At 33.7% G+C, this 13,153-nt stretch overlaps 1 protein-coding gene across 3 annotated transcripts in view; it reads left to right on the top strand.

Annotated features, from left to right (window-relative positions):
• LOC128231854 (sulfotransferase 1A1-like) overlaps window positions 1–12,618 on the top strand; it is a 45,718-nt gene extending 33,100 nt beyond the window's left edge. For 2 of the 3 annotated variants that reach the window (XM_052945083.1, XM_052945082.1), the window contains exons 2-7: window positions 9,306–9,528; window positions 10,606–10,775; window positions 11,030–11,180; window positions 11,559–11,662; window positions 11,975–12,164; window positions 12,360–12,618. In XM_052945083.1, coding sequence (XP_052801043.1) covers window positions 9,336–9,528; window positions 10,606–10,775; window positions 11,030–11,180; window positions 11,559–11,662; window positions 11,975–12,164; window positions 12,360–12,472 — 921 coding nt within the window. In that variant the 5' untranslated portion in view covers window positions 9,306–9,335 and the 3' untranslated portion in view covers window positions 12,473–12,618. Of the gene's footprint in view, window positions 1–6,835; window positions 6,967–9,305; window positions 9,529–10,605; window positions 10,776–11,029; window positions 11,181–11,558; window positions 11,663–11,974; window positions 12,165–12,359 lie in introns of those variants that run through there. The other variant, XM_052945081.1, reaches the window with a different exon arrangement.
• The last annotated feature ends 535 nt before the right edge of the window (window positions 12,619–13,153 follow it).

Here is a 13,153-nt window from a genome sequence, read left to right as displayed (position 1 = left end):
ATGTGGGTATCTGTGATGTTCATTATAGTATGTGGGTATTTTTTGATGTTTATTATAGTATGTGGGTATCCTTGATGTTCATTATAGTATGTAGGTATCCTTGATGTTCATTATAGTATGTGGGTATCTTTGATGTTCTTTATAGTATGTGGGTATCCTTGATGTTCATTATAGTATGTGGGTATCCTTGATGTTCATTATAGTATGTGGGTATCTATGATGTTCTTTATAGTATGTAGGTATCCTTAATCCTCATTATAGTATGTGGTTATCCTTGATATTCATTATAGTATGTGGGTATCTATGATGTTCATTATAGTATGTCGGTATCCTTGATGTTCATTATAGTATGTGGGTATCTATGATGTTCATTATAGTATGTCGGTATCCTTGATGTTCATTATAGTATGTGGGTATCCTTGATGTTCATTATAGTATGTGGATATCTGTGATGTTCATTATAGTATGTGGGTATCTATGATGTTCTTTATAGTATGTGGGTATCCTTAATCTTCATTATAGTATGTGGTTATCCTTGATATTCATTATAGTATGTGGGTATCCTTGATGTTCATTATAGTATGTGGGTATCTTTGATGTTCATTATAGTATGTGGGTATCTATGATGTTCATTATAGTATGTAGGTATCTATGATGTTCTTTATAGTATGTGGGTTTCTTTGATGTTCATTATAGTACATGTATGTGGGTAACCTTGATGTTCATTGTATTATGTGGGTATCTATGAGGTTAATTATAGTATGTGGGTATCTATGATGTTCATTATAGTATGTAGGTATCTTTGATGTTCATTGTAGTATGTGGGTACACCTGATGTTTATTATAGTATGTGGGTTTTTTTGATGTTCATTATAGTATGTGGGTATTCTTGATGTTCATTATAGTATGTGGATATCTGTGATGTTCATTATAGTATGTGGGTATCCTTGATGTTCATTATAGTATGTGGATATCTGTGATGTTCATTATAGTATGTGGGTATCTATGATGTTCTTTATAGTATGTGGGTATCCTTAATCTTCATTATAGTATGTGGTTATCCTTGATATTCATTATAGTATGTGGGTATCTTTGATGTTCATTATAGTATGTGGGTATCTTTGATGTTCATTATAGTATGTGGGTATCTTTGATGTTCATTATAGTATGTGGGTATCTATGATGTTCATTATAGTATGTAGGTATCTATGATGTTCTTTATAGTATGTGGGTTTCTTTGATGTTCATTATAGTACATGTATGTGGGTAACCTTGATGTTCATTGTATTATGTGGGTATCTATGAGGTTAATTATAGTATGTGGGTATCTATGATGTTCATTATAGTATGTAGGTATCTTTGATGTTCATTGTAGTATGTGGGTACCCCTGATGTTTATTATAGTATGTGGGTATTTTTGATGTTCATTATAGTATGTGGGTATTCTTGATGTTCATTATAGTATGTGGGTATCCTTGATGTTCATTATAGTATGTGGGTATCTATGATGTTCATTATAGTATGTGAGTATCTTTGATGTTCATTGTAGTATGTGGGTACCCCTGATGTTTATTATAGTATGTGGGTATATTTGGTGTTCATAATAGAATGTGGGTATCCTTGATCTTTATTATAGTATGTGGGTATTTTTGATGTTCATTATAGTATGTGGGTATTCTTGATGTTCATTATAGTATGTGGGTATCCTTGATGTTCATTATAGTATGTGGGTATCTATGATATACATTATAGTATGTGGGTATCCTTGATATTCATTATAGTATGTGGGTATCTATGATGTTCATTATAGTATGTAGGTATTTATGATGTTCTTTATAGTATGTAGGTATCCTTAATCTTCATTATAGTATGTGGGTATCCTTGATGTTCATTGTAGTATGTGGGTATCCTTGATGTTCATTGTAGTATGTGGGTATCTATGAGGTTAATTATAGTATGTGGGTATCTATGATGTTCATTATAGTATGTAGGTATCTATGATGTTCTTTATAGTATGTGGGTTTCTTTGATGTTCATTATAGTACATGTATGTGGGTAACCTTGATGTTCATTGTATTATGTGGGTATCTATGAGGTTAATTATAGTATGTGGGTATCTATGATGTTCATTATAGTATGTAGGTATCGTTGATGTTCATTGTAGTATGTGGGTACCCCTGATGTTTATTATAGTATGTGGGTATTTTTGATGTTCATTATAGTATGTGGGTATTCTTGATGTTCATTATAGTATGTGGATATCTGTGATGTTCATTATAGTATGTGGGTATCCTTGATGTTCATTATAGTATGTGGATATCTGTGATGTTCATTATAGTATGTGGGTATCTATGATGTTCTTTATAGTATGTGGGTATCCTTAATCTTCATTATAGTATGTGGTTATCCTTGATATTCATTATAGTATGTGGGTATCTTTGATGTTCATTATAGTATGTGGGTATCTTTGATGTTCATTATAGTATGTGGGTATCTTTGATGTTCATTATAGTATGTGGGTATCTATGATGTTCATTATAGTATGTAGGTATCTATGATGTTCTTTATAGTATGTGGGTTTCTTGGATGTTCATTATAGTACATGTATGTGGGTAACCTTGATGTTCATTGTATTATGTGGGTATCTATGAGGTTAATGATAGTATGTGGGTATCTATGATGTTCATTATAGTATGTAGGTATCTTTGATGTTCATTGTAGTATGTGGGTACCCCTGATGTTTATTATAGTATGTGGGTATTTTTGATGTTCATTATAGTATGTGGGTATTCTTGATGTTCATTATAGTATGTGGGTATCCTTGATGTTCATTATAGTATGTGGGTATCTATGATGTTCATTATAGTATGTGAGTATCTTTGATGTTCATTGTAGTATGTGGGTACCCCTGATGTTTATTATAGTATGTGGGTATATTTGGTGTTCATAATAGAATGTGGGTATCCTTGATCTTTATTATAGTATGTGGGTATTTTTGATGTTCATTATAGTATGTGGGTATTCTTGATGTTCATTATAGTATGTGGGTATCCTTGATGTTCATTATAGTATGTGGGTATCTATGATATACATTATAGTTTGTGGGTATCCTTGATATTCATTATAGTATGTGGGTATCTATGATGTTCATTATAGTATGTAGGTATTTATGATGTTCTTTATAGTATGTAGGTATCCTTAATCTTCATTATAGTATGTGGGTATCCTTGATGTTCATTGTAGTATGTGGGTATCCTTGATGTTCATTGTAGTATGTGGGTATCTATGAGGTTAATTATAGTATGTGGGTATCTATGATGTTCATTATAGTATGTGGGTATCTATGATGTTCTTTATAGTATGTGGGTATCTATGATGTTCATTATAGTATGTAGGTATCTATGATGTTCTTTATAGTATGTGGGTTTCTTTGATGTTCATTATAGTACATGTATGTGGGTATCCTTGATGTTCATTGTATTATGTGGGTATCTATGAGGTTAATTATAGTATGTGGGTATCTATGATGTTCATTATAGTATGTAGGTATCTTTGATGTTCATTGTAGTATGTGGGTACCCCTGATGTTTATTATAGTATGTGGGTATTTTTGATGTTCATTATAGTATGTGGGTATTCTTGATGTTCATTATAGTATGTGGGTATCCTTGATGTTCATTATAGTATGTGGATATCTGTGATGTTCATTATAGTATGTGGGTATCTATGATGTTCTTTATAGTATGTGGGTATCCTTAATCTTCATTATAGTATGTGGGTATCCTTGATGTTCATTATAGTATGTGGGTATTTTTGATGTTCATTATAGTATGTGGGTATTCTTGATGTTCATTATAGTATGTGGGTATCCTTGATGTTCATTATAGTATGTGGGTATCTATGATGTACATTATAGTATGTGGGTATCCTTGATATTTATTATAGTATGTGGGTATCTATGATGTTCATTATAGTATGTAGGTATTTATGATGTTCTTTATAGTATGTAGGTATCCTTGATCTTCATTATAGTATGTGGGTATCCTTGATGTTCATTGTAGTATGTGGGTATCCTTGATCAAGTTGATGTTCATTGTAGTATGTGGGTATCTATGAGGTTAATTATAGTATGTGGGTATCTATGATGTTCATTATAGTATGTGGGTATCTATGATGTTCATTATAGTATGTGGGTATCTATGATGTTCATTATAGTATGTGGGTATCCTTGATGTTCATTATAGTATGTGGGAATCCTTGATGTTCATTATAGTATGTGGGTATCCTTGATATTCATTATAGTATGTGGGTATCTATGATGTTCATTATAGTATGTAGGTATCTATGATGTTCATTATAGTATGTGGGTATCTATGATGTTCATTATAGTATGTGGGTATCTATGATGTTCATTATAGTATGTGGGTATCTATGATGTTCATTATAGTATGTGGGTATCCTTGATATTCATTATAGTATGTGGGTATCTATGAGGTTAATTATAGTATGTGGGTATCTATGATGTTCATTATAGTATGTGGGTATCCTTGATGTTCAATATAGTATGTGGGTATCCTTGATATTCATTATAGTATGTGGGTATCTATGATGTTCATTATAGTATGTAGGTATCCTTGGTGTTCATTGTAGTGTGTGGGTATCTATGAGGTTAATTATAGTATGTGGGTATCCTTGATGTTCATTATAGTATGTGGGTATCTATGATGTTCATTATAGTATGTGGGTATCTTTGATGTTCATCATAGCATGCGGGTATCCTTCATCTTCATTGTATTATGTGGGTATCTATGAGGTTAATTATAGTATGTGGGTATCTATGATGTTTATTATAGTATGTGGGTATCCTTGATGTTCATTATAGTATGTGGGTATCCTTGATGTACATTATAGTATGTGGGTATCCTTGATGTTCATTATAGTATGTGGGTATCCTTGATGTTCATTATAGTATGTGGGTATCTATGATGTTCATTATAGTATGTGGGAATCTATGATGTTCATCATAGCATGTGGGTATCCTTTATCTTCATTGTATTATGTGGGTATCTATGAGGTTAATTATAGTATGTGGGTATCTATGATGTTCTTTATAGTATGTGGGTATCTATGATTTCATTATAGTATGTGGGTATCTATGATGTTCATTATAGTATGTGGGTATCCTTCATCTTCATTGTATTATGTGGGTATCTTTGAGGTTGATTATAGTATGTGGGTATCTATGATGTTCTTTATAGTATGTGGGTATCTATGATTTCATTATATTATGTGGGTATCTTTGATGTTCATCATAGCATGTGGGTATCCTTCATCTTCATTGTATTATGTGGGTATCTATGAGGTTAATGTGTGGTCATCTTTGATGTTCATTATAGTATGTGAGTATCTATGATGTTCATTATAGTATGTGGGTATCTTTGATTTTCATTATAGTATGTAAGTAACTCATATAGTATGTAAAATTGCACTTACACTCTTCTTATTCTATATAGTTCATACGTTCGCCAATAACCAGCTTGAAATGTTCGAATAACGAACTGGATTATGTGGAAAAAACACTGAAATAATATAGTGTGTGTAACGAAGAAACATACGTGCACATGGGTATAAAGACAAAATAGTATAGGTTTCCATCCCTACAAAATACGTGATTTATTTTACTTTTGTATTAAGAAAAAGGTTTGATCTGAATCAAGTTATCCAGAATCCAGTTATTCGCGAATCCGCGACTACCAACTGATATAATCAACAGAATTAATCAACTGAAAATGGTCAAATAACCAATTAGTGAATGTTTGAGAGCATTGATATGAGCGGGTGATGAAACGAGCAAGTTCCCAGATTTTTTCTTAATTCGTACCATTGATTCGCTACTGTACAAAAATGAAATAATAGCTACCCTAGCGTATTTACGAAGTATACCTGCTGAACAAATACAAGTATTTCAAAATATATACAAAACTTATTTGTTTTACATTGGCGAGTTTTGGAATCCATTTGCTCTGCGCGCTTGAGGGCGTGCGATTTCTAAAAATACCCTTCGAAATATCACACTAATTGAGTATTGATTCCATGTATGTATTTGGTTTCCTCTACAATGTACCAATTACTGCATTGTTATACCTACCTTGCATGTGACTTTTGTGGTCAGTTTTTAACGTTGGATTCACAAAGTTTGATATTGAAAACCACCCTTCATTACTTTTCAACGAATGTCAACTTTTCGAATGGTCATTGAACTACGATTGGGGTAAGTTTTGAAAGTTAAAAATAAACATGTAATCTCTTAAAATATGACACCTTGGGTCATTTCGAACAGGGTCAAATTTTAGTGGTACACTAGCTGCTAGGGCGTTTAGAAGATCAAAACTAGCTATAACAAAGTACTGCAAATATAATACGTTGGTATACTACAACATATATCTTGCATAAGGTAAATCAAAATGCCGTAACAAAACAAGGCCGTCGGCCACGATCACTATCTTTAAACAAAATTCTAAATCTCCTATAACTATTGTGCACCATGTTTGCATTCTCGTTCACCACAGTGTTCCACATTTAGATTTATCACGATCGAACCTCTGATGAACGAGAATGCATATTTGACAAATATTAATCATATATTGAAGAACTGTACGATGGTCATATTCGGCTGCCCGGTTACTTCTAGGGATTCTATTCTTTACTGAACGTATTATTATATACACATAACCTTTGCAAGGCGACCACGTGTACATGATGTTTAATATGATGTAATGTTATCTCGAATGCAGATAAAATATTTAGGGTCGACATTTAGAACAAATTCTACATAGCATGATGAAATAAACAGCATGATTTAGAAATACAGTTTTATGTGACACTTTCTGATAAGCATGCTATTTAAGGTTTGGTTGTTTGAGGAATAACCGCAAGAGTTTGTGAAATACACTGCATTTTCATCAGGTATTACATTTATATATTCATTTCTTATATATGTACACAGATCATCTATATTAAACTATAATTAATTTTGTAGTATTATTATAATAGTAACTATGGAAGTAAATTCTGCATTTTAATTGAGATGCAGATAACGTCTTTGCTTTCCTAAAACAATACGTCATATATAAAATTTAAACGATTTTTAGTTGAGTTGAGTTGGGTTTATCATATGTATCTTATTTTCATTGGGTTAGTGTCGTAAGGTGCCAGTAATACCTTTTTTATTATCAATTGCTCCACATTACGCAACCCAATTCATAATATACCCAGTAAATGTAAAACAAAGAAAGGGTCTCGTTATGCCTATTTGAGAAGATGGATTGGTGCTCATGTAGAAAAAGGTTAGACATTTTAATATTCGTGATCAAACAGATCAAACAAGACTAAAAAAAATAATCATGAACCATAGAAAGAAAAAATAAGTGTATATAAACTACGAAAATGTAGAAAGAAAAAATATTGTACTTATTAACTAAGACGGTGTTGCTTAAATGTCATTCTTCTTTTAATACATGCCATTTTTGCTCGTGGACTATTAATTTGTCCTTCATAAATGCAGTCTACTTTCCCCAAAAAGGTGTTCCATTGTCTCTTTATTATCAGAACAGAATTGGCATAAGCTGGAGTTTGCGAGCTTGCATTGATACAGGTGTCTGTTTGTTGGTATAAGCCTATAAATGTATTTGTACTGGAAGGTTCTTATTGTAGTTACAATGTTACATAATAATGCAATGTCAATATTTTATTCCACATATTTATTTTGAAAATTGTTCCCCGAATTTGATTCCATTTATCTTCTTTACCATGGATTGCTTTAAGGGTATTTATTTGCTTTGTGTACAGTATTCTATTCGATTTTTTCTTTCCTTTTCCAGCCTTTTGAACGAGACTATGTCATGATTAACAGCTCATTCCTCTTTCAAATTAATGTATTATCTTATTGGGTATACTTGCCGTTAGCTGGTAGTATATAATGGCATAGAGATGTTTTATCTCGTCAAATGTATAGAACTCTTGTGATCTGTAATCAAATATATGTTCCACAAATTTGATATACATTTTTTTACGTCTGATAGAAATATATGATTTATGTGCAATGATGTTTATGGTTTCTTCGCTAAGATTACCTCGAGAACCAACCTATCATAAAAATGTTGTGTAAAGCGTCATTTAAGAAGGTATTGATGCCTATTTGTTTCATACAGTAACCTCTTCACCCATGACGCTTTGATCGATTTATTTAACATATATATTTGGACTTCTGAGGCCACCATCTTTAAAATCTTCCATTAATATTTTTATTTTTATCTTGCCGGGTTCATTATTCCAAATAAAGTTCACTATTGACGTCAATATCGTGAATGTGATCAAGGATATATTTAAGTGGAGAAGGTAGAACTGCCATAGGGTAGGGAAGTTTTGGAAGTGCATATGTTTTACTACGGTAACATTTCCCAAAAGCGTCAGTTTTCTGTGTTGCCAACTCTGAAGACACATCTTCATATTTTGTAGCTTTGGAGAAAACTATTTGGCTTCATGGCTGTCGTTTTGAAACTGATAGGCATATAAGCAAGCAATATATGATGATTTTGAACTTCCCTTCCCCTAAGACTGTAGATTTTGACGTATTAAATTTATAGGCCAGATATTGTTCTATAGTTTTCTATTGTTTTAATCAAAGTTTCGAAATATGTTTTGGAACCATCATTTATGTATGTAGCATCGTCTGCAAAAAGAGATCATGTATTATTTCATTGTTATTTAATTGTATTCCTTTAATTTGTTATTTTTTCTGTATTGAATTTGATAGCAGTTCAATACATATGATAAATTAGAAAGAAGACAGAGGACGGCCTTGTTTGACACCTCGCCCAATTCGAAAATCTTCAGAGAAAAACATAACACTATTGACATTATTATAGAAGAGCTCTACCAGTTTATTAAGCTATCACCAAATTTCAAAACCCCTAAACATTTTAGCATGAATTCGTGGTTTAAAATATCATAACCGTTTTCAAATTGGCAAAATATCAACCCAGGTCTTTGTGTTTATTAAAATAGTTAATACATTCATCTTTAATATTTATATGAAAAACTAAAGAAACACGCTCAGTAGCCATAAGGTTAAACATAAACCCAGTTAAATAGCACAGGGTAAACGACATAGTCCATTTCTATAAGACATTCAATATTGCAACATCTTCACTACATGTAAAATTGCCGCCAGTAATACATACTGTCAACGGAAGTTGACATCCGAATGTTTTGCATACAAACAACTGGCATTTACACCACTTCAGGTTATCCAGATTGAGTGCAAACCGCATCCAATGAGTCGACAAAAGTTCTATGACGTACCAGGCGGTGACACAATTCAATATGATCTCATCGACGAGGAAAGGAACCTCCGCCTGTGCACGTTTGGTAAAGCGACGTTCGAGGAGAATAAGGCGATAGCAGACAACATCCCAGACGTACCTGTCAGAGATGACGATATTTTCATCACATCCTACCCCAAAACAGGTAATTCGAAACGGTGGTTAAGGGTTGTTTTTACGAATAGTTCAATTTGCAATGATATGGACATTATTCCAAGTCTCAGTCTTTAGTTTTAAACTTTAAATTTACTATATAACATAAATTTTCCAAATAAGCCCCTTGACGCTTTCAACTTCGTGTATCTAAAAATGGAATAGAGAATGTTCTATTTGCCGAAAGCGTGGTTAGAAATGATATTGAAAATGGAATTATTTTAGACTTTGATTCATAAAATTCAATTCAAATGAGTAAATGCCAGTTCCAGTGATCGTTCAAGTAATAATGCAGTCACACCGTAACAAGACCAGTATCTTATGCCGACATATGTGAATTTGAATGTGAATGATGTACGTTGACATACGTTAGGGATAGGTTAGGTTTTTATACGTTAAAACACGCTGGTGTAAGCAGGCATACGTTGTTGTACGCAGATGCGAAGATGGCGATGTCCTCTTGAAAGGTTGGCATACGTAAGGCATACGTAAGGGATACTTTAGATATACGTAATACGTTAGAGGTAGGTTTCTCATACGACGAGATACGTTAGCATGACTGGAACGATGAATATTTATGGAAAACTTTCGCTTTCACGCACTCCTTAAACGAAATGGAACATTTTTTTTTATATTTTACTTGCTCGCGCCAAAATCCATAGAAAAAAATTGGAGTGGCCTTACCAGGGTTTAATTAACTCAATGTGAAGAGAAAAGATAAGCACCACTTTTCAAAACCACACTTTTGTAGATGCAAATGTTGTTGTTTGTGACCGCTTCTGTTTTCAAATGAAATGGACAATTGCGGTGTCATCGATAATTTTAGATAAGGGTTATAACTTATAACTTATAATTACGAGACTTTACTGAATAAAACATGTTTAATCAAGTTTGCTAGCTGAAAACTTATAAATGTTTTAAACTGTTAAACATGGTAATAGTATACAACTGAGTCCGACTAAGTAAGAATTGTTGTTTCATATGTGAACTGTTTTATATTATCTGTTTAATACCAGCACCATCCGACGATGCTATCATGCATGTGTAAGGTGTTACTGTTTCCTTGCAGGGACGAACTGGTTCTGGGAGCTGCTTACGATGATTATATCCGGCACCTCTGAGGTATCTGGAAATAACAAGGGCCCGGGGATGCTCGAGGCGTCCTCTGCAGCCGAAGTGGAGAAACAAGCCTCTCCAAGACTTCTCAATTCACACCTTCCAACCAGATATTTGCCCAAGGTGATACTATAAGGTGCTAGAACTGCCATGGTTGATTACTTTTCTGATACAATATAATTTGTATAAAGATTAAGTACATCATTCGGCGTATTTACCTGAACAACTATAAATAACATTCTGGAAGAACCGGTTACAAAAAAGGAAAAAAACAACACTTTCTTTCATCTTCTTAATATGTATAAGGTCTATCTTGATCCCACGCGTCATGCCCAGGTTTTGTAATATGTCTCAATGACCTAACCCGGATTTCCCAGGGGGTGTTGTCGCGGTGTAGGCCAGTGGTGATGATCGCCCGGAACCCCAAGGACGTGGCCGTCTCATTTTATAACCATACACGCGGCATTAAACTCTACGATTATCAGGGCAAGTTTGAAAACTACCTCCAGATGTTCATGAGAGGGGAAGGTATGCACATTGTTACAAACTCTGGAAATATTATATTTGAAACCGAATTAAATGAGCATAATTCGGGTATGTCCAAAGGCGCCGATGATTGTTTTTCCTATCGAGCAGGGTTTAATCCAACTAGGGCAAAACGTTTATCTTTTTTGTGATGTGAACTACAATGTTGGATAGGAATTATGTGGTGACCCCTGCGTGTTCCCTGTACAAGCTTTTTGTGTAATGTATTTAAATCTTCGTTTTTGCGAAGCAATTTGGTGACATGTCCGTTTTGGTTCTTTACACGTGTTTCAATATATTTAATGCGTAATTATTCTATTATCGCAATTTTTGATTCTGCATGTTAACCATAATTTGAATATGATTTTATCTTGACATCAGTTGACTATGGTTCGTACCCTGACTACCTGCGTGACTGGCAGACATTGATCAGAGATCACCCGGAGCTCCCTGTCCTTATACTCTACTACGAGGATCTCAAACAGGTAGGTTCATCACTGAAACCATCCGGAGTTACACTTTAATATACTCTACAATGATATTTCAAACAGGTACTATGATCAGAGACCAACCGGAGCTGCCCATCCATATATTCCACTATGAGAGTTCTAAACAAATTCCTTATAAGTTCGTCATCTTACATGATGTGCAAAAAAGCAGAATGACCGTACTACGTTTTAGCTTTTTGATAAGGGTATGACCCATCCTTCACAATTATCTAGAGAAAATCAAACCAATAATTTGAACAGAGCAGTTATATTTGTTTAGTCTTTATATTATTCTGTTCTGTCCGTCAGAACAACGTTCATGAGCTTCAGCGGGTGTGTGAATTCCTGGGCCTGGAGCGAACGAACGAACTGCTGGAAGCGGTAGTGGCGACCTGCGAGATCAACAAGATGAGAACCGGTAAAGTCGCCAAAATGGACTCCAATACCAGGGACCTTCAGAAGAGGTTCTTCCGGGAAGGCTTCTCGTTGCTCCGGAAAGGTGCGGATGTTATATAAGGGTCAAGGACAGGCCAGCGCGAGTCATTTACGTCATTAACTTTGATTGTCTAAACGTACAATTATCTGCTTTCATAGATATATTTGATTTCATATTTCAATTTTCAAAGGGATTTAATGAAACGTGTCTTCTTCATTTAGAATTTCACTTCAGGAAAGACATTAATTTTCGTTTCAGGCGAGGTCGGGGATTGGAAGAATTGGTTCACTGTAGCCCAGAATGAGGCCTTTGACACGTGGTGGGAGGAAAATACGCGTGACATCGACATGTTTTCATTCAGATACACGTGACAGTAAAACTCACTAAAGATAATTTCACATTTACTTTAAATGATCAAAACTGTTTTTATAAATAATTAGTAACATAGTATAATAAAGATTGAATTATTTGTCTTTGACAGAATATTATTTTACGCAATAAATCGATTTTAAAATCATCATGGCTTACTTTCCGACTTCCGATTATTGATTGCGTACATTTCGTAAATACATAATGTTCGCTGTTTAAACCATCACTTTGAAAACGACGTTTTTACTGTCTTTGAAACTGCATGTGTACGGAATTATACATGGAACTCGCTCGTTATGACATAGCATAGCATCCATAACACAAACATATTTTAAGACATAAAAATGATATGCGAAACTATTATTTTTCTGAATAGTAATTATATCGGGCAAACCTTATCAACATTCGGAACATCTCGGCTATTTTTCCTTAATGGCCTTCAATTTAGCAGTTAAACCTAATGACTTTACTTTTGGAAATCTTAATTAGTTATGTAATGATACACTTCACTGGCAATCATTTTAAACTTAGATATGCAAAGTAGACATTAAAACACCACAATTAATCAAAACTATTTCATTGAAGTATACGAACTACTTCTACTGCCGGTACAACCGAGGTGTACCGAATGCCTTTTCAATAGTGGTCGGGCACCTGTATAATTATGTAAACATGGGTACGTC

The sequence above is a fragment of the Mya arenaria genome, chromosome 4 (assembly GCF_026914265.1).
Source record: "Mya arenaria isolate MELC-2E11 chromosome 4, ASM2691426v1".
NCBI lineage: Eukaryota > Metazoa > Mollusca > Bivalvia > Myida > Myidae > Mya > Mya arenaria.
Note: the sequence above shows the minus strand (reverse complement) of the source record. Positions and strands in the feature narration are given on the sequence as shown.